Below are 23,968 nucleotides of genomic sequence, written 5' to 3'. Positions count from 1 at the left end.
TTTCATGAAAACTTAAGGTAAGATAGATCTTATCTCAATGTTCTGGACTAAGTGATTTATTTATAATTTACGAGTTTAGAGGAATAGTATGAATTTTAAAAAGATTAATTTCAGTAAAATTAATATGTATTTATATATACAGGGTCATTCACGGGAACCGGATGCTTTTAAAATAATCATAAAAAATTGAATATTTACTTTAAAAAAGTTTTATTGGTACTGAAACACTTGTTAAATCAAAGCATTTGTTACTTACTCATGAACGAAAAATTATGTCCGGCAAGTGATGTCCATTTTGGGCAATACATTGTTGTAGCCTTTCACGGTAACTGACCTCAATTCTTTGCAGCATGTCTACATCAATCTGGGTGACATGATGACGAATTGCGATCTTTAGGTCTTTCCAATATACGCGGTTTATTGCCGTACACACGCGATTTCAGAAACCCCAAAAGAAAAAAATCACAACTACTCAAGTCGGGGGACTGAGGGGGGCCAAGGAATGTCGCCAAATCTGGAAACGATCCATCCTGGAAACAAGTTACGGAGAACAGCCATCGTTGCCCTCGCTGTGTGCGCTGTAGCTCCATCCTGCTGGAAAACACAATTTGAAAATCGATTCCCCGGTTTCGTAACTCAGGGATGAAAAATGTATTTAACATCGCAACGTAACGATCAGCTGTTACAGTTACGGCAGCGTCATTTTCTTCAAAAAAATATGGTCCAATAACACCGACCTTTCCTACTGAACACCAGACAGTCACCTTTGGGGTATGAAGTGGTCTCTCGTGAAGCTGATGTGGGTTTCTTTCTGCCCAATACCGGCAATTCTGTTTGTTGACGAAGCCAATCAGATGAAAATGGGCTTTGTCACTCATTAACAATAACAAATTTTCATTTTCTTCAAAAATGGTAAGCATTTGTCGACAAAATTGTAATCGCTGCGTGAAATCTTGCTTGTTTTACTGCTGCACGACGGCTATCTTTTAAAGATGGAAATGCAGGTCTGTATGCAGAATTCGTCTTACCATACTTGTGCTCATTTGAAGCATTGCTGAATGCCTCTGAATAGAGCGCCGTGGGCTTCTGACAATGGCTTCCCTTACTCGTTCAATGTTCTCCGGAGTGCTAGCAGTTCGTCGGGGACCCGGTGGTTTTTTCTTCAATATTGAACCACTTGTTCGAAGGTTGTTTACCCATCGCAATATTGTGTTATGAGAAGGGACACTTACATTACGATGGATATTAAACTGACGGCGGAAATCTCGCTGAACAGCAGTTACGGATTCATCATTTGGCACAAGACTGTCATACGCGTACAGGCGTTGGTCTAGCATCCACGGCTCCATGTCAACGACTAAAATGTAAATGCTATGAACAAAGGAGACGTCAGACACCAGCCACGTGCCCCTCCCACCACGAACGCCCGAGTACAACCCACTTCAAAAACATCCGGTTCCCGTGAATGACCCTATATATACATATGTATAAATATATATATATATATATATTTTTTTTTTGAAGATTCAAACAATTCATTAACTTATTGATCCCTGTGCTAATAAAATTTAATATTAAATGAAATTTAAATCTCCAAAACAGAGTAAATAGGTAAATTAAAATATATACATATTAATTCTAAGAATCAATTTTTGTGAGATTCCACATCTTCAGTTTGTATTCCATTTATACTTACACAAAATCAATCATTTATATGAATTTAGAAAATGCTGAAATTGTTGAATTGCTGAAATGAAAAAATTTCAGCATTTTCGAAATTCTAAATTTAAAAAAAAAGTTAATTTTCTGTAATTATAGAATTAAATACCAGCTGAAGATGTGGGATCCACAAAAATTGATTCTTGGTATTAATTTGTTAAGTTTATCTCTTTACTGTGTTTTAGTGGTTAAAGTTTCATTTATGTTGAATTAGTTTAGAACAGTGATCAATATTTTCATCAATTACTTGAATTTTCAAAATATATATATATATATATATAAACTCAAGAGATTCTAAAGTGCACAGCAATCTCGCAGGTGATGATTCTACAGCCAAAAATATGATAAAAAGTTTATTATAAACATAGGTCAGAAAATGGTTCGTTAGCGAGTTTTGGTTTGCAAAACATTTAGTCCTGCTTCCTGCTCTCTCTGTGAAATTAAACTGTACTAAAATTCTTGGGATACAAATCGACAGCTAAATTTTGCGCTTCTTTAAGGTTTTTATCTAAGAAATTTAATAAAAGTGGTCCCTCTAGCTCACTTAGATTTTTAAAAAAAACTGTTAATTTACCAATAAATAAATAATAAGTTCTAATTAACTTTACACAGACTCTAATTCTGAGAAAGCTGATGCAAATAATGTCTATTAAAATTAAATACAAATTTGAAAAGTTTAACTTTAGTAGAAAACAGAACACACAAACTGGATTGGAAAAGAGATACAATTTTAAACAGAACAAAATTAAAAATGTTTATTTTTCATTGGCTTACAACAACAGCTGATCAGCAATTAAGTTTAACGTTTAACATTTGAATATTCATTTGAGCAGAGTTTGTGCTTTAATTGATGCATCAGTCATTCACAATGGGTGATACCACAAATTTGTTTTCAGTTGGAGTTGACGAACATGTTGTTAATTTATGGTAAAGTAGATAAAAATAGATTGGCTGCTGTGCCAATGTAACTGTTTTATAGAATTTGAAATTATTATGGACAAATATGCAAATTCTGCTGTTCAGTATTGGAATGATGTAATATTTAAAACAAATTCTCCTTTGTTCTAACATCATTACTGCCAACAATAGGTTGGCAGTAATATTACATCATTTGACGAACAAAATTCTAATATTCGTCCATAATTTCTAAATTTATAAAGCAATAACTTTTTGACAAATTCAAAATTCACAAATTATAAAAACAATTTTATTTTAATGTAATTATAGAATTAAATACCAACTTAAGATGTGGGATCCCGCAAAAATCGATTCTTGAAATTAATATGGTAAGTTTAACTTTTCTATTTACTACGTTTTAGTGGTTTAAATTTTGTTTGATAATAAATAAATTAGCACATGGTCAGTATGTTAATGGAATAAATGTATATATATATATATATATATATATATATATATATATACATAAACATGGATAAATGGTAATGTTTACTAACTAATGAAACAAAAACAGAAACTCTTTCAGATAAAATAAAATTAACATTTCTCCAAAGAAAATTGAACTAACACTTTCACATGAAAGCACATGCCATCATTCTGATGATCTACATCAAATGAGGGCCATTTGAAATGGCTCCTGTTCAGAAAAACTTATTTTTTTTAAATATTTATATAAGTGTTATTTTTAAAGTTAAAAAAGACCGCATTAAAATATATTTGAACTGAATATGAACATCCAAGGAACAGTTAAGTTAGATAAATGTAGCGAAAAAGAGCCCATAAATTACCTCTCAACAAACTCAAAAGCATACATTGTTTACCAAACATATACTGGTTTACTTATGATATATTCTTTTTGTTGTGTTAAATACAGATTAATACAAAAAATTCACAAAATTAGAAATACTTTTTCTCATTAACAGTTTCTATATTCTGTACAATTTTTGTTTTTCAAAGAAGCAAAACAAATAGCAGAAATATAAATTTACATAGAAGTCAAAAGAAATGGACAGTCTAGTATAAAATAATAATTTTATACTAAACTTTATATAAATAATATATACTTAATACCTTAAATGTGTTATATTTTTCATGCCATTGATAGAATAAACTGCTGATAGTGTTTTCAATTAATGATGCTGAATCATTTAATTTCAATGTTTTTTCGACAAGCTTTAGGACTTTTAATACCAAATCTGAAAGCAGAAAAAGAAGGCAAAATAGTTATACTTTTTCATTACTAATTAAATCTTACATATTTATAAAAATTAATGTTTGTATGTTTGTTTGTCCAATACGCGTTCCTATACCATTCATCTGATTGCGATGAAATTTTGGTAGTTGTTGTGCACACACCCATGAAGGTTTCTGAATTACTCTGGACCCGCTAGGTGGCGCTGGGGTTGAGGTATTTCAAAAAATTGTATTTATGGTCCGATTTGGCTCATATTCAGAATATATGTTACTTACATGGAAAGAAGTACCTCACAAAAAATGGACCCGCTAGATGGCGCTGGGGTTGAGATGTATGGAAAAAATTGCATTTATGGTCCGATTTGAGTCATATTCAGAATGTACATTAGTTGCATGAAAAGAAATATTTTTTCAAAAAACGGACCTCCTAGGTGGCACCGTTTAAATAATAAAACATCACTGAAAAAAAGTTGGAAAGGATAGCAGAAAGCTGAGAAAATTTGCTGTCTGGTATCCATAATAGTGGATGATAAAAAAAACACAATAGCAAAGAAACTATATCAAACAAAAACCTTCATATTTAGTAATATTTTTCTAAAATACAGCCATTTTGCAATTTTGAGATATGCAACTAGTTCACTAAACTTGATAAAGAATGTTTTTATTCACAACTATCAAAAGTTCACTGAATGGTATTAATGGTACAATTTTTAGTGACTAACTCTGACTCCAAAGAAATTCATTTAAATTTAATTTATCACTCTCCAATGGCTTCTTACACCGAAGGATTATTCATGTATTCAAAAGTAATGTAACATAATTTTATAATGTAAATAAATGTAGTGCTTTTTATATTAAAGCAACACTTGAGATATTAGTTAACAACACATTTTTTTTTTTTAACTGAATCCCATCAAAAGCCAGAGTAAGGTAAAAAATACATCCCCAAGCCTCTTGAACTATTCACAAACTATTTTTAAATAAAAAAATAAAGAAATATTATCAAATTCCTAGGCTTTTATTTCGATGAATAAATGAAAATTAAAAATGTAACCGAAAAGATAACTTGAAGTTTAAAAATGTTAGTTATTTTTAAAACTTTAATCAAAAATTTTAAATAAAATAGTTAAAAATTTAGTTTAAAAATTCTAATCAGTTATAGCAGTTGGGAAGCTCCTCTCTTAATTGGTTGTTACTTCTCAATGAAATAAATGATTCAGGATATGCAACCTTGTCTAGTATTTTTTTCAGCTTGCTACAGTCATTTTTTGATACAGCCCTGCAGTAATTACTTTATCAAAGAATCAAGAGCATTCTCTGACTATTGTCAGAGAAGTTAGCTAATAATGGTTTAAATGTTATAAAATGAAGATACAATCTCAAGAGCCTATGTATGATGATGAAGGGATGAAGGTGTGATAATATTTGATTACATGAAGTGTATGATCATACAGGCATAAATATCTCAAAAATTATAGATAACTCCTATGGTTATTCAAACTCAACATATACTTTTTAATAATGCTGTGAAACTCCCTACTTGGATTCTTCCTCAATAGAAACTTTTATCACTGAATTACCTTTCTGAGTTAACTTAAACTTATGAAATAAAAACAAATACGTCAAAACAAAACCTGATATTCAGGCAAGTTTTCCATTTTTTTCCAAGTGAATGTAGATGAGTGATCTACACTGATGTGTCTAAATAAAGTACAAATGGACAATAAAATACTGCATGTATAAGCTCTCTACACGAAATTGATCAACAAAAGGCATGTAATCCATTCCAGTTATATCTGCTAATGTAAAAACATTGATAGTTTGGGAGGAGAGCTATTGACAGCAAGCTATGACATATTAAACTGTCACCACAGAGCAATTCGTGATGATCTTATAAAACTGTCCTTTGCTTGGGGCATATTGCAAATCAGTTAAAATCTATAGTTTTCTCATTTTGTCTTATGATGCTGTAACATGTCTCTTGGATAACTACTGTATAATGATTTGACAAACTCTGCATGGTTGCACATATTACACATAGCACTGTAATGGAAATTCAAACTTGGACATAGTATTCTCAATGATGAAATGGCTGAAATTAACAAACTTTTTAAATTATTTTAAAGCTATTTAGGTCAGAGTCCTTGGCCTTTAAATTACTTTCAGTCTGTTTTCTTTTAGTTTTCATTCAAGATGAAGATTTTTTTACATTCATTTTGTTTTAATGAAAAACAGTCTTAATGAGAAACAGTTTTGCTACTGTTTCTTTTTTGCTACTGCTTACAAAACTTTTTCATTGACTTTCCTTTTTCAACATTTCTAAAAAAAAAAATTAATTAAAAAAACTTTTGTGTTCTCTGCAAGAAGATTGGTTTTTTTTTTAATTTGGTTTAATATTGCTAGCAATATATACCAGAGATAAAGAAAAGTCAACACTCCAACTTGCAACATCATAATGATCCATGCTTCTAACTTGCTGTGCTCAAATTTTTTCAACCTTAATTGAGAGTCTCAATAATTCAACCAATTTTCATCAAATTTTCTCATGCGCAACTTCAAATACACCACTAGAGCATAACTAAATTTCAATGAAATTGATCTAGTAGTTTGAGATTTTTGAGTCATAAAATTTTATGTATAGGCCTATAAAAATGTAATGAAACCCAAATTTAAGTGAATGGTATTTTCACTTCATACCTCAAAACATAAAGAAGATCCATTTTCATCCACCATTACCAAGCAATCAAAAGTAATACTGTACTTTTCTTTGAAAAGTCTGTAATAATTGTTCAAAGATCCAGCCTGGTATTATTTCTTTGTGACTGGTTAATAGCAACAACCTTTCTGTCTGTTTGCTCACAAAAAAGCACAAGTTGAATAACCAAAGATTTTGTAGATCAAGTTGATCCCATCATCTCTGTCTACTTTAGTCACTAACTCAATGGAGCTTTATGAAGTGGAATGATATAATTATCAGATAAATTAAGAAATATTTTTATTAATATAATTATTATTAAAGAAAAGTTAAACATAAAAATTCAGATATTTTCATATGAGAATCTTTTTTTTTTATGTCAATAAATTTATTTTTCAAATAATATAATTTTCCTTAAATAAAATTTGTATATTTAATCTATACAAATTTCAGATTCCTTGACCACTGAGAAGGATTGTAATTTTAATAAAAAATAAATTTAATTACTCACGTCAGTATATGAATATATGATATATATGAATGTATATAAATCTTTCTAAAAGTGTGTTTTTTTCACAAAGACTAAGTAAACTTATATATTCAAAAATTTGTGCGTTTCCAGTTAACATATACCATTGCTTTTATTTAAGAGAAATATAAATTGAGCAATACCCATCAATGGCTGTATGCTATATAATTCTTTAAAATATTTTCTTTGCTATAAATAAATTTGCTGGAAAACAGACAAATAATACTTTATTCTATGAAATTTTGTTTAAAAATTGTTTATTAAGACCAATTTAAAAATTGGTTTTACTATAATACATCAAACTAAGATCATTTAAATAAAATTAAATCATAACAGAACGTATGGTTAGATAAGCTTTCAATAATAAATATATCCACTAACCAGTCTTTATTTTTTTTTCATGAACCAGTACCATAAGAGTGAAAAGAACTTTGGAACGGCAGCGAGGGCAATTTACAAGTACATTTGCCAGTGCATTTAATACACTGAATATTCTATTGACTGACTCATCATCCATCTCCTCTTCAGATAATTCATTCTATAAAATAAAAAATTATTACCACCTATAAATTCACAGATTTCAAGCAGTAAATTATATGAGTGTCTACTTGTGGAAAGATACACTATTGTTAAAAAAGATTGTCATAGAATCTTTAAATTAATAACAGAATTACACAAAGATGAATACTTTCCTACAATATGTTAAAAATAAACAAAGTTGTAGATAAACAATTTTTTATAGAAAATAACTGTATTACTTTCTTTTTTTTACAATCATTAAGTTGGGTTTTTATCCAAATTTTTTAAAATATATGACAATACTTTGTAATAATAAAGTTGTGGAGCAGCAAGGGATCACTACCATATATTTATTTATCACTTAAATAATTAGGTTTCACTGATCAATGCATTTGATAAGAATAATATGCTAATTATTATGATTTTTTAACATATATTTTACAGACTATAAATAGATACTACTATGTATAACGAAAGAAAATTCGCCCAGCTTTTGAAAAACGTTCATCAAAGAGAACTCTAAAAAAAATTTATACACAGCTAAAGTTATTCTTTTCTGAACTTAATTGTGTAGTGTAAGCTTTAAATAGGTTTATTTAGAATTTAAAAATGTTATTAAAGGAAAAACTATTTTAGTACATTTTTCAAGTAGATACTCGAGACCATTTATTCAGTACAATTTCAGGATAACAAATCTCTCTTCTCCAGAGATATTTTAAAATATTTTTTTAGTATTAACAAAGTTTCATTCAGTCTTTAATATAAAAGATGCAAAAGTTACAGCAGCTTAAAAAAATCAATTTTCCATTTCCAAAAACATTAGTGAAAAATTGCTGAAAAACTTACATTAATAAAAGAGCAACATAAAAAAGTTTGGAAGAGTTTTTAGCAAACTTGATGTACTTTCTATAGCTGAATGAAACTAACTGAAAAGTTAATGATCATTTTGGGAACAAAGTTAAAGAATAAATACAGTCATGATGTACTCTGTTACATAATCAAATTGTACACCTCATGTGTGGCACTGATATATTTACTGCCTACTACTGAATTTTTTCTTGTTATGAATTTTTTTTCTCTGTTATCATATTATTATGTTATATAGTTTTTCTTGTATTCGAACAATCAAACAGACGTGTCAATCAACTTTTTATGAATTGGAGAAGTGAACAGTAAAATAATGTGAAAAAAATGTTCTATGTTAATACTAGAAAGTAAGTAGTAAATGTTAATTTATTTGTATCATTTGGAAGATTTAATAAATCATTGTTTTTTGCGGGTGAACAGTTTTAGCCATCAAAATAGTTCTTATTCAGTTAGATTTCATACACTGTCTTTTTGATTCTGACTACTTGTGTTGAGTAAAATGTCTATTGACTGTAATCTAGCAATCTTATTTTACAAATTTTCTTTAATTTGATCAAAGTAAAAAAAAATTCTATCACATTTTACTGTAACTTGACAGCAAGTATGGAATTCTTAATTTATAACTAAAAAAAAAAAAAAGTATCAGGTAAGAATGAAACACCTGGAAGTAGTATACACAACAAAAAACACTATATACAGAACATTTTTTAACAATTACTATATAATATATAATCTGATTTTATTTCTTAATATAATCTCATTCTAATAAAAATAATTTTTTAAAACAATAATAAAAGAAATAAAAACAAAGTATCCTTTACAGAATGTTTTCCCACTCAATTGGCACCTCTAGAATGTTAATACTATGCTATTAATGTTTTTATTTTAATGACATGAGAATTTTGCATGAATCTGGTAACAAAAGACTACTCTTTGTACTCTAATGTATAACAGAATTGTCTGTAATGAAAACAGAATTCATTAAAACTTTGAATTAACATAGTCTGATCAGGAAATTTGTTTTGTTAAATTCTCAATTGCCTTCTACACAGCAGAAAAGAAAAAAGGTAAAAATCGGAGCCAGTCACCTTTAATAAATGGAAGAATGATCTGAAAAAGCAACACTAATGGTTTCTTAAATTATATTTCCCAGACATGGACATTTAATTGAGAAAAAATGATCCTGACAAAAAAGGAAGTTTTTAAAAAAACAGTTAGTCAAAAAAACATTACAGTAAGTCAAAAGCTGATCTCTTGAAAATCTTACTCCATCATTTTACAAAAACTGAAATATAAAAAATAAAATTCTGGATATATTTAAACCATTCTTTTCTAGATTGTTTCGCTTCTGGGATCCAATAAGAATTCAATGGTATCAAAGCAGTCCAAGTCCACCAAGGTTCCTTCAAATAATTTGTCTGAAACACTTCACTACAAATGACAAAACTATATTAATTGAAATAAACAGAAAAACCAAAGCCAGCAACAAACCTACATTTTTATATTAATGAAAAAATACAAAAATAACTTTTGTTAATCTTTAATTATTTTAATTATGGAATACTATTTTGTAAATGGAAAAATTGTTTAATTTAATTTTAAATCTAGGAAGTTTCTAGAAGAGATTATTTCTATAAGAACTGAATATTTAATCTAATGTTTAATATCCAAATCACATAAAAAAAATAAAATAATTACTTAACTTATCCAACACAAAATTCATTTACACATTGCTTATTCAATTGGATGCAGAACTTTGTCACTGACTTGCACTGAAATATTACTGTGGTTAGAATGAATTTTTTTGAAAAAATTTTAAAAGTTAAGATTCTTTTGTTTTTTTAAATGAAGGATAAGAGAGGAATCCAGGTAAGCTGATTAAGAAATATATTTTTATTAAATTTAATTTTGTTTGGGAACACTGTAAACATTACAATATTATTTGGGATTTTGCAAAAAACTATTTTTAATTTATAAACTGTAATTTTTATATGTATTATTACAATTTTATTATACAAAACCACATAACTCTTGATTGAACTTCTCAGTGGATGAAATTCATGATACTAATAAAAATTTTTGTAATTATTATTGCTATTCAAATATTTTCTAAAAAATTAATAAAATTCTTATTACATTTTTAATTTTTACAGATTACAATAATACAACATGACAGATCTGTTAAGATGTTACCAGCAAGGATGAAAAGAACTTATTATCTGCTATTAAGTAAAATGCAATGAAAATGGCTTAAAATTCTCCAACAGGCAATAGCTCTTCAAAGTATTAATATATTTGACACAGACAACATAATTCATTAATATTGCCACAAATACAATTTACCATTGATGAAAGTTAAAAATACAAAAATACCAACTAAATTCAATTGTTTCAAATTGTGTATTTTTCACATTGGTCGATTAACACAAATCCTTTTAGCTAAATAAAGCAGAATAAAATTTTCCTAAGATGTCAGCAACTTATAGTGAAATGGGCTCCATAACAATATCTTCCACCTAAAATAGAATAAAAATACTTACAAGATCTTGCCTGGTAGATAAAGAGATCTGATTAACTTGTTTAAATGCCCAGGGTCAATTAGTCATATCAGTCAAAATTAGAAATTAATATTCTAACTGTTTTTTATAAAGTAGAAGAAACTGGGACAATTTACAATTTCTACAATCAGTTTTACTATCACCGAAAAATAGTAATGACTTTCTTATATTTTTGATGGGAAAATTCCATATGAAATAAATGTTAATTAAGAAAGTTAAAGAAAAGATGTTTTTGGTGTTTTTAAAAGCAATTTACAAAAATTTCATCAAAACTACAAATGTTTTGTAATGTAGCTTACTAATAAGTCTACCCAACTTCTCTGTAACAGCACTTATACAAAAAATAAATAAATAAAAAGTTCAGCTATATTATTAAAATAATGCAAAACTGACTTTTTGGTAAATGAGTTGATTATTTCCTGAATATTATTATTTGAATATTACTTTTTCTCAAATTATTGTTAAATACTCTTGAGAAGATTCTAAAACATAATTACTAATCCATTGTCAACTGTAACCACGTTCAAGTTTCTATTACTCTCTTTTAATTTATCTATTTCAGAATTAATAATTTGCCAAGTAGTTTAACCAATATTTTTAGACAATAACATTTATTTAAAACTGTTCTTTTATTATTAAGCAAATATCTTTTGCATTTCTTACAATAATAATTTAATAACAGTAACATTTTTAAAATTCACAGATCTACAAAGTTCAATAATGTAAATTTACAAACTTGCCTCATTATGCCTGTTGTTGAAGCAATGCAGTATACTGCATTGCTTCACTGAATTGCTTTACTGACACCATTATATCGGTAACTCACAATTATGTTATTGCTGTCCAGTATTGTTTTATTTTAAAGTAAATCTAACAACAGATTTACTTTTAACTTTAATTTTTGAAAAGTAGTCCGTTATGCACAGCACTGAATGTCAAAGGTTTATGCTGAATAAGATGACCGGAAGTGTAATGTGTGTAGGTCAGTTGTACATTTTCTGTATATTTTGAATACATGTGCATTGTGCATACATGATTTGCGATTATGAGATCCAAGAAAATTATGTTGCACATGTATTTCTTCAGTTTGAGAAAAACATAAGGTAATATTACCTTATAAGGTGAGGATGACTTCAAGAATTACCTATTGAACTAATTAATGTTATATTTTTATCATACTAGTAGTTATTTTACAATCACTTCATAGTCTTTCAATACAAAAGAGAGCATTTCTATGAATAAATATCATAAATTCATCTACATTTAATAACTAAATAAATCAAAACTTCATAAGATTAACACTATTAAACTTACGTCAATAATGAAACATTTATTCAGGGATGATGTAAACCGTTCTAAAGCCATTTCCATAGAATGTTTCTGAATATCACTAACTGGACGGAAAGAGAAAAATAATCCTATTAAACGACCAGCAGCCACTCTAACCTGAAAAATAAGTCATGTTAAATAAAAAAAGAAACTGTAAATCAGAGTGGTTAATAAGGTGTATTTATACTCTCCACAAAACTTGTATTCAGAAAACAACTTTTGAAATTAGCAGTTAACAAATTTACACCAGTCAATTACATCTTGCAAGACAGCAATCAGAAAGAGAGATATAATAATTACTCCCTAAATTGTTTTTCCTTTAACTGAGAGTTTTCATTAGCACTTTCCTTTATTTAAAGCAAGCTCCATTTAAAAACATATTCTTTGGTACTTACGTATTACTCTGTTAACCAATAAATTGCAAACTTTTGGGTTATTGTTAATATCACCCAATATAAACATTAACATTTTTATAACCATTTATATTTATTTATTTTATAAATATAATTTAATCAAACTTAAGCTACGCCTGCTTTGCTCACTAACCTTGATTAATAAACACAGCAATGTTTTAACTATTTAAATAATAAATTCAGTAATTATTGCAATTACTATTATTTAAATAATCAAAACATTACTGTTAATTAGCTGAGATTAGTGAGCGAAGCAACCGTAGGTTAAGTTTGGTTAATTATAATTTAGAATAATTTTATTCAGCATGGCCCAAGCGGAATTATAACTTATATATTTTTAATTATAATTTACTTACATACTGGTGCGTCGACCAATAAATAGTAAACTTTTGGGTTATTGTTAATATCGCCCGATATAAACATTATATTTTCATTTATATTTATCTATTTTATAAATATAATTCAACCAAACTTAACATGCACTCGCTAACCTTGACTAATTAACACAATAATGTTTTGAATATTTAAATAATAAATTCAGTAAATATTGAATTTATATTATTATTTAAATAATCAAAGCATTACTGTTAATTAGTTGAGGTTAACAAATGAAGCGAGCGTAGGTTAAGTTTGGTTGGAATATATCTATAATTATAAGCAATAATGCTTGTATTTTTAATATCTAAAATATGTTAATGATCCCCTAACTTTGAAAATACTTCAAAGTTATGGGATCATTATGGTTACGGTCGACGGGCTAATATGTAAGTACCCATCCATTTTAAATAATAAATAAATAAATTGGTGTATCCAGTAAAGAGTAAAAAATATTTTATCATTATTGTATCTAATTTCAAATTGCATTGTCACAAAGTTTTATCAATTTCTATTTTTCATTTTTTTTTTGTTTAAGTGGACTATAATGGACTTTGATCAGAGGACTACAAATGTTCTCTTATCAAAGCAATGATAAAAACATCATATAAACATGAGTCTAGAAATACAAATACTGCTCATAACTATTTACTTTTTATGTACAGGTCTTAATGTAATGTGCTATATAATATTTGCTATAACAATACTTTTTTGTATTTTACTTCATTTATAATTTTATTAACATTTCATATAATATAGTCCATGTTGACTGCTATGCGTAATGATAATTTTTAATCCTTAATTTATTCATATTTTGTTATGTGCATAATGAAAGTTTGTGTGTAGTAAAAAAAATTAAATAAATCAAATTAAGGAAAGATAAAAAAATAAGCAGTTGGAAACAATTTTCAATCGTTAAAAAGATAACCTATGTATAATATTTATAAAAACTCATGGTATTAAAAGAACTTCGACAGAAAACAACTTTTAAAGTTGGTGGTTAATAAATTGATACAGCTTAATCTGAACTGCACCCTACAGGACAACAATTATGAAATAGGGATATTATAAATACTGCCTAACCAAATCAGGTTTTTTTTTTTATTATTATTTTTTTTTATGGTTATTAGTTATTAAAAAGGTACTATACATGATTTAGTGTAGTGGCTAGGTATTGTGATATACAGCTGCATTAAACTGTTGAGAATAATTTGAAATTCATTAATAAATATGAAGTGGACACTTAGATGGTTATTAAAAAATGTACTCTTCAAATATGGAGATATTACCTACATGGTTTAATAAGAAATATCTTTAGAATTTGTATCTGTAAGTGTTCTATGTATGCATCATGAGTCACATGATAGACATAAACCTGGATGTCTAATTCATCCCGAATATGTAAACATCACATTCGACACAGCATTTCTGATACATAGTTTTAAGCCATCTACATCAACAGAAAAGCGAAAGGGAAAAAATTTCTCTTTAAAATCCCACAAAAAGTGTCATACGGCATTATTAAGTCTGGTCTTCTTGGAGCCAACATATCAATGCGATGTTCTCTTCAATTGTGGGGCCAATCCAGCTGCTTGGAAGGTGTTCATACAGATAATTTTGAATCTCTATATGCAAGTGAGGTGAAGCTCCATCAGTGCATGAACAAAGTTCTCAGCATCTTTTACAAGTTGAGGCAACAGCCAATCATCTAACAAGTTCAGATAAATTCCAATAGTTGCTATATGTTTGTAAAAAAAAACAATACATAACCTATTCCAGAAACGGCTCAAAACAAGTTCACAACATACGTGTGATGAATCACACGTATGTTGCACAATTTCTCTAGGGATTTTTATTACCCATCTCTGAACATAGTCTCTATTGACCTTTACACAATAATGTAAGATATATACTCAACATCAAATGTCATTTTCAACAGTTTTCACAAAATTGTCCACATTGTCAGCTGTGTAATTTGTTAATTCGACAATAACTTGCTGATTTACTTGATTTACCTGGACTATGCTGATGCACAGCGTGAACACAAACTATTTCTTCTTCTGACAAGAGAGGTCTTCCAGAACTTTTCTCTTTACACAGACACAAGTGTTTTCTAATTACTTTTTCCATTTGTAGATGGATTGCTTCAGTGTTGTTTTATTGTATTCTGTTCTGAAACATCACTGAATAATAGTAATGGAGATTATTTTAAAGTGTAGGAGAGCATGGAGTTTGGAGCAGTTTTACCTATTTAAAAACATTCTCCATAAAATCATACTAGTTACTGTCTTCACATATAAATTTTTTAAACTATCAAAAGTGTTCTGCTGAAAGGGTTCCAACTGTCAAAAGCCAAAAAGACATAAATAAGAATGACAACATAACTGATGTCACAATAGAAGACATTCAGAAATGTTTTCAATATAAGACTTGGATTAAATGTGTCCAAAGGACTACTTACAATTGAAACCCATCAGCTAAGCAAGCAGTTTTCCCCTGGTCTATGGACAGAAATTTTTAACACCCGTGCGCACGCGCACACATGCACACACACGCATATTTATAGGTGTCCCACAAAGAAAGTTTCATCACATATTCTACTGGTGAAAATAATGAAAAAAGTTCATATAAACATAGGTCTGGAAACGCTTTGTTCTCAAGTTACAGCTAGTGAAAGATCTTGCCCGGACAACAGTTTTTCTAATAAAAGTAACCTCTACTGTATTTTTGGGACCCAAATTAAAAAGTAAAGTTGGTGGTAAGATTACAGTATTATACAATATTGTAAAATTTTATTATAAAAATGCCTGTTAAAATGTTCTTTTTTTCACATCATTGATTTTTAATTTTTTTTATAAATTTGCTATTCTCTTTCTTCCCAGTAACTCTTCATTCTTTCTGTAAGTTGTTCTTTGTATTCTTCTGACCATTGCATTGTGAGATTTTCTTTCTTTGTCTTTTGTTCTTGAAAACCTTCTAACATCATAATTTTGGTTTTAAAGGTGTCTATTTTAATATAAATTTTCTAGGATTCCTGGAAATTAAAAAAAGTTCAATACAAAAATAAAAAAATACCTGGTGAAATGGGCTTCTCAAAAAGTTAAATATCATATGAGAAACAGGGGTCTGTCCAAGTACTTCTTCATCTTTATCCCACTTAGCCCACTCTCCAGCCCAGTCCATCTAAAATAAATTAATTTCTTTTTACTAAACTAATTATAACTTTTCATAATTAAAAGATCATAAAATTTAGGACAGTTACAATGCACATCCCATTGCTTAAAGTGTTGCATTAAAAACAAATTAATTAAATTATTTTAACACATGTTAAATAATTAACTAAAAAATATTTTTTTAAATTAACACATCATATGAAAAAATGTAATTAAAATATATAATACAGAGGAAATGCATTAAGTAAAAATCATTTGTGCAAAGCTGCTGGCTTATTCTCTCGTCCCAATTTAAAATTGTCCATCTTCTGAATGTCTTTCTTGGTGTTCTTAGTGAGTCACATGATTTAATACACATTCCTGTAAACATTATGCATCAAATGTACCTTATATAAAAGTTCCTACTAATTGAATATTTTGGGACAGTTACTTGATTCTTGAATGCTCATAAAGTGAAACCTGCTAACATTTATCAATATTAAAGTTATACTGTGATATGGTGGTGAATGAACAGAGATGAAAAAATAGTGAAAAGTTTTAATAGCTAATAAATATCTGTGATAAAAATCGACTAGGGCCTCTCTAATTTGCCTTTGAAGTGTGCAGTTTATGATATAAACTTAGAAGAAGTTTGTTAATTCTGTTTTTTTTTTCAAAAATTGTTGGTGAAATTGTACTGGAACATCTGAGCTACACGAAAATCTTCACCACAGCAGATTACTGACTAACATAAAAGTAGAACAATAAGCTCAGTGCAGCCATTTTGTACCGGTCATTCAGATTAAATGACTTTCCTAATCAGATTATAATGGTGAACAAGTATCAGTCATCTTGTTTTGGAATAGAATAAGTTTGGAGACAGTCTAATCTTTAGTTAACCTCCACCTCACCAGTCCCCATCCCGAAGCCGGAAACTGCATTTAAGCATTAGTAAGCCCCAGGAGGTGCCTTCAAGCTTAGTATGTTAAGAGTCCCCGTGCATCATCACTGTCTCCCATCCATGCAAGCATGAATAAACACCAGCTCTGCAGAGGACTGTCTGTCCTCCCTTTGCTCTCCAGTCCGGACAAGTATGCATCTGGATGCATCATTGCAACTCTCCCAAAAAAATGAAAATTCAAAGAACATTTTTCAAACCGAAAACTCATAGTTTACAATTTTCTGGGATCATAAGAATGTTCCTTTGGTGGAGTTTATGCTAAAAAGCACAATAATAAATTATCAGTATTGAGATACTCAAAAGAACATGGTGGAGGTAGAGAACCCAAAATCAGAGATATGGACACAGTTTTACTCATTATTCTTCTTTATGACAATGCTTAGCACCATGCTTCTGCTACCTTACCCCTACCTACTTGTTTGGGAAGTTTTGAATGAATTTCAATAATTACCTTGTCCTGACAAATTCTCACCTTTTACCTAAGTTAAATAGTTTCTGGATGTATACCATTACAGAAGTGTTGAAGAAATGCAGTTTGCAGCCAAAAGCTAGATAAATGCACTGTTGGTGAATGCCTCTAAAGTAATGGGATTTCAAAGTTTACGAACTTAAGTGCTTTTTAATATTAATATCTTTTCTTAATTTTTTAAAGCTAGAGGCAATCTTTACTTTCTGGATTACCCTTTGTTCTTGTGTAATTCTGCAATAAAATATGTAAAACTATTACGTTTAATGTAAATCCAGATAAAATGTTGATTATGTTGTAATGGTAATCTTTTATGCAATAATGAATAATATAGAATATACATAAAGTAACATAATTTTTATTAAAATAAATAAAAATTATGTTACTTCATATATTCTATATTACTTCATACTTGTTCAATAAAAAATTTATTATTAGTTAAAAGTGAACCTTACAACTTTAAAATTAGGGCTAAAGGGACAAGAAAAAAAATAATTACAGCATTATTGGTTGAAGCTTGGCCCCTCAGCTTGATCATTTTGTATTATTTTATGGGGGCAACATTAGTTAAATTACAAGGGTAATGTTTTCATCCTGGTAAGGACTGTGAACTACCATATAGACAGTCTCTCCTTGAGTTAACCCGCCAGGTTGGTCTAGTGGTAAACTCGACATCGCAAATCAGCTGATTTCAAAGTTAAGAGTTCTAAAGTTCAAATCCTAGTAAAGGTAGTTAGTTACTTTTAGATGGATTTGAATACTAGATTGTGGATACTGGTGGTTTGATTTCAATTAACCACACATCTCAGGAATCGTCAACCTGACGGTATAACTCTACAATTCCATTTACATTCATACACATTATCCTCATTCATCCGAACTAACACCTTACCATGGTTCCAGAGACTAAACAAAAAAAATTTATAAAAGTCTCTACATGAGTTGATTGTCTCTTCTTTATCAACTATATATCCTTTTCCTTATTCTTCATCCCAACTAGCCTGGACAGATACCATAAGAATTATGTCAGCCTCCAGCCTGGTTCCATCTGTGACACTATGCCATCCATGATACCTTCTGGCAACCTGGAAGAGGAGCAGCTTCTTATTGAAACCGAGTTTATACTGTAATTCTTCCTTGGGGAGATGAAATGAGAACGAAGACAAACAACAGGCTGACTGAGTAAAGTCAGGCTAGCCTCCTGCTCTATCCAAAGTCTAAAACATTTTCATAACAACAAAGCTGATTTTGTAAGTTTAAAAACTGTACCTCACAAAATGAATCAGAAATTTCAATTCAATCACTATATTTTGTTTCTATGGCTTTTATTCATTCTACTTATACTGTACAGAAACTTTTATTACAGAAAATAGCTATGTGAAAAGTTTATAAAAGTCATGTTGCTCAAACTGTGGACTGGCAAGAATCTTTTTTTTTTAGGGCGAAAACCGGTTGGACGTTATCATCGCCCGGAAAATAAATAAATAAATAAAAGTAATTAAAATTGTTACATAAAATTAAAACTTAAAACTACTATCACAGGAAACAAAATCCGGAATGGGTGTAAAAGGCCCATTCTCGGATAACAGAAACACTAACATGTAACTTAAAACTACGTTAAAAACTATCATATTAAAAATAAATAAAACTTAAAACTTAAAACTATTATGTTTAAACTCTTACAACTAATATCACAAAAATCTTACAACTAATATCACAGACGAATTTAAAAAACAAACAAAAAAATATGAATATATATTAAAAAAAAAAAAAAAAAAAAAAAATTCCGATAGGGAGTGTAAAAGGCTCGCTACTCGGATAACAAAAACAATACATAGGACAATACATACAATTAAAAAACAATACATACTAATTAAATTTTTTGTATTAACCCTATACTACGTAAAAACAGAAACATCCGGTTTAAAACCTCTTTATCATTACACAAGATACCACGGATGTTACTGGGTAGTTTAAATTTACGACGTAATGCCGCATAACATACGCAGTCCACAAGTATGTGGTGCACAGTCACGCGGCAGTTGCATCATGCGCATAGAGGTGGTTGTCCTCTTGTAAACAGGTACTCGTGTGTGACCCTCGTGTGTCCTATCCGCAATCGACAGAGAACTACTTCCTCACGCCGGGGTTTTCTGTATGAGGAGTCCCATGGTAACACAGAATCTTTAATCTGACGGAGTTTATTATCAACAGTAGCCGTCCAGTCACCTTGCCACCTTGCTCTTAGAAATTGTTTTACATAGTTAATGAAATCAGAAGTAGCAACTCGGGTGGTGAAAGGAGGCTGGTTACATGCTTCTTTGGCAGCGGAATCTGCATGTTCATTACCTGGAATCCCTACGTGGCTAGGGACCCAGCAAAAACTTAATTCTGTGTTGCGATTATTCAACTCAGCAATTGCGTTGTAAATTTCAATGACGATAGGATGTTTGGAATAAAAGTTTTTTAAGGCTTGGAGAGCACTACACGAGTCACTGCAAATAAGAATTTTTCTATATTTAGGGTTAATGATGTTTAGAGCCTTATTTATAGCGTATAGTTCAGCGGTAAACACACTCGTAATACCGGGTAGACCAAACATATAAGTTCTCTCATTGACAACAAATACACACCCAACTGTATCGTTTTGTTTCGATCCATCAGTGTATACAACCGCGTCTGGTTTCATCTTGGAGAGAACACACTGAAACATTTGTTGAAAGACAATAGGTGGTGTTGATTGTTTATTGTATGTAGTCAGGTCAAAAATAAAATTTATGAGATTTATTCTCCATGGAGGATATGAGCAAGGGTACATAGGAAAGAATGACGGTGTGTTAACATTTATATGCTGCAGCAGACGCAAGGTACGGACACCTACAGGTGCAGTACGACGTGGATGGTCCTCATACTTTCCTAGATTAGGATTTCTAAAGACCGAGTCAAGAACCGGGTGATTTGGCTGTCCTCTGAGACGAGCAAAATAAGATAATAAGAGCTGGTCTCACTCGTCTATCCCAAAGTGATGGTTCACCACAGTCTACAAGTAAGCTTGCGACAGGACTTGATCTAAACGCGCCTGTGGCAAGCCGAAGGAAAGCATGATGTACACTATCCACCATTTTAAGCACGGTTTGACGAGCTGAAGAGTAGGCGACACAACCATAATCTAAACGGGAGCGAACAAAGGAATAGTAAAAACGTATCATACATGATCTATCGGCTCCCCAGTTGGTGTTAGTAAGGACTCGCATCATATCTAGAAGTTTGGAACATTTTGTTTTCAATTCTTTTAAATGTTTGACCCAAGTAAGACGGCTATCAATAAATAAAGCTAAAAACTTGACATAAGTAGAGATAGTAATAGTCTCTCTGTTCAGAAATATTTGCAGAATAGAATGGTTTCGTAGCCGAGAAAAAACTACACATTTTGTTTTTTCGGATGAAAATGTGAAACCAGTAATCCTGGACCAAGCTTCAAGGTGAGATATAGTGTTCTGCAGTAGTCTCTCTGCTGTAGGTGCTGAACGGCGTGCAATGTAGATAGCAAAGTCGTCAGCAAATAGAGAGCATGAGACAGGAGCCTGCACATTTGGTAATACTGTTTATGGCTACAGAAACTTATGGCACTTAATACACTACCTTGGGGCACTCCATTCTCCAAGATGACGGTATCTGAGAGCGAATCATCCACACGAACACAAGCCGTTCGGTGATTTAAGAATCCCCGGATAAAAGCAAGCATATTGCCTTTGATTCCCCATTCTTTGAGAGTGTTAAGAATACCACGTTGCCAGGCTGTGTCATACGCCTTTTTTATATCGAAGAAGATAGCGACGAGGTGCTGCCGATTTAGGAAAGCGTTTTGTATGGCTGTTTCTAGTGACACTAAATGGTCAATACAAGATCGTCCTTGTCGAAAACCACACTGTTCTGGAGATAGAAAGCCATGTTTCTCCAAGTACCATGTAAGTCTGCGGTTTACCATTCTCTCCATTATTTTACACAAAACGCTTGTTAATAAAATAGGGCTTGAGGGGTTGATTTGGTCTTTACCAGGTTTTAGTACTGGTATAATAAATGCTTCTGACCAGCCGGGTGGGAAGACTTGTTCGGAGAATAAACCGTTGAAAATATTCAAAAGTTGTTGTAGTGCCGAATTAGGAAGGTGTGAAAGCATGGAAAGGCGAATGTTGTCTGGTCCAGGGGAAGTGTCCCGTGAGTTTTTAAGTGCATGTAACAATTCTTTAAATATGAATGGAGTGTTTAATTCACCAACCGAATCACCAATGTTTAATGATAATATTTCTATTTGTATCTTGTAACGTTGAAAATCGTTATTATATGATGAGGTGAGAGACACCGAGCGGAAAGATTTTGCTAGACCATTTGCCACTTCTGAGGATGATGAAAGGAGTCCTCCTTCATCAATAAGACCGAGAATAGATTGTTTCGGTGAACCGAAAATTGCACGAATTTTCTTCCATACAGTAGACGTGGGAGTAGTGCGTGAGATAGTGCTCACGTATTTCATCCATGAATTCCTCTTAGCGTCCAAGAATACTCGACGGCACACCGCTCTAGCCCTGCGGTATAAATTTAGATGTTCTGTTGTAGGCCTACGATTAAATTTGCGTAGTGCCTGCCGTCGATTCCTAATAGCATATTTGCAATCATTGTTCCACCATGGAACGAAAGGACGTCTAGGATTACTCGATGTTTGTGGGATATATCTGTTGGCATTCTCAAGTATCATGGACGTAAAAGAAGAATATTGGTCGAGGATGTTCGCTCCATCATCATACTGAGATTGGAATGCTTTATGGTATCCGTTCCAATCTGCCTTTTCAACAATCCATCTCCGTGGCCTTCTTTTAATCTCGCAGTCTACACTGAAACCAATTGGTCTATGATCACTGCCGTGAAAGTCATCACAAACAGACCAATTAAACTGAGGGAGCACATTCGGTGAGCATATGGAGAGATCAAGGTTAGATACAGTACCAGTTGATAAGGACATAAATGTGTGTGATCCATTATTCAGTAGGCAAAGGTCAAAGTCTTGTCTCAATCTGTTTATCATATTTCCTCGAGTGGAGCAGAAGGTTGAGCCCCAGGAAAAATGATGGGCATTGAAGTCTCCTACTATTAACGATGGAGATGGTATTTGCGTAAGGAGATTTGAGACATCTAAAGCACTGAACTCAGTGTTCGGTGAGAGATACAGATTGCAGATATGCAATTTGAAGGGAATAGAGACCTTTACTGCATAGCAGGAATGACAGTGGTTAGTTGAATTCTTGCAGCTGACACCCCATTCTTCATGAAAATCGCTACTCCACCACTCTCCCTACTGTCTACTAGGCAGTCGCATCTCTCACAGAAGTATCCTCTGAGTGTAATTGGGTCATGTTGTAGAAGGTGAGTCTCTTGGAAACACATGATTAGTGGATCATGTGTGTGCGCTAGTACTCTTAATATCTTCAATGCGGGACCGAATACCTCTAACATTCCACTGAATAATGTTCATAAGTGTAAAAAAATTAAATTTCAAAAATTATATAAAAATTAGTTGTACGTGATTCGGTTTTTCTTTTTTGTATTTTTTATTTTAATGAACTCCGATGCCCTAGAGTCAGGTGGTTCCTCAACCATATCCTCCAGTATATGAGGTGATGGTGGAGGAGATTTATTTGAATGGGACGCTGCAGTTGACATCCCAGAGGAGATAGTTATGTGGGATCCCTTTACGAGGAGCTTATTAGGTGGCTTACTGCCAGCTGTGATAGTCGCTATTCGTGCCGGTGCGACTTTGTGAACAGGAACTTTCGTATGTATCACACTGTTTGATTCACTAACTGCGGCGGGGGACTTTTTATTCATTTTTTTTAGCTCTGAGATAGTGGCTGTAAGTGAAGCTACTTGATCAGATAGCATCTGAACAAGTTTTTTAAGCTCATTGCAGGATCCGCACTGCTGATTATTAACATTTGTAGGAATTTTATTAGATGTAGCGGTGGCAAAAGATACGTCTGGTTTAACCAGGTTCCGTGAATTGTTTATCTTTTTATATTCTCTACGTGCAGCCGGAAAAGATAGTTTTTGCTCCGTACAGATTTTGAGAATTGCCTTTTCTTCTTTAAAAGTTAGGCAATCTCGGGAGGGGGCTGTATGTGGACCACTGCAGTTTGTGCATTTTTCACTTTCTTCACAGTTAGTGTCATTGTGACCTTC

At 31.1% G+C, this 23,968-nt stretch overlaps 1 protein-coding gene across 1 annotated transcript in view; it reads right to left on the bottom strand.

Moving 5' to 3' along the window:
* Positions 1-23,968, bottom strand: part of tefu (Serine/threonine-protein kinase tefu) — a 297,692-nt gene that overhangs the window by 172,305 nt on the left and 101,419 nt on the right. The window contains exons 20-23 of the mRNA XM_075382004.1: positions 16,231-16,338; positions 12,353-12,484; positions 7,476-7,632; positions 3,748-3,872 (exon numbers count right to left, since the gene is read on the bottom strand). Of these exons, the coding sequence (XP_075238119.1) occupies positions 3,748-3,872; positions 7,476-7,632; positions 12,353-12,484; positions 16,231-16,338 (522 nt within the window). The remainder of the gene's footprint in view (positions 1-3,747; positions 3,873-7,475; positions 7,633-12,352; positions 12,485-16,230; positions 16,339-23,968) is intronic.

This window comes from Lycorma delicatula, chromosome 1 (assembly GCF_047948215.1).
Source record: "Lycorma delicatula isolate Av1 chromosome 1, ASM4794821v1, whole genome shotgun sequence".
Taxonomy (NCBI): Eukaryota; Metazoa; Arthropoda; class Insecta; order Hemiptera; family Fulgoridae; genus Lycorma; species Lycorma delicatula.
The sequence above is the reverse complement of the archived record's forward strand: the minus strand, read 5'-3'. Positions and strand labels throughout refer to the sequence as shown.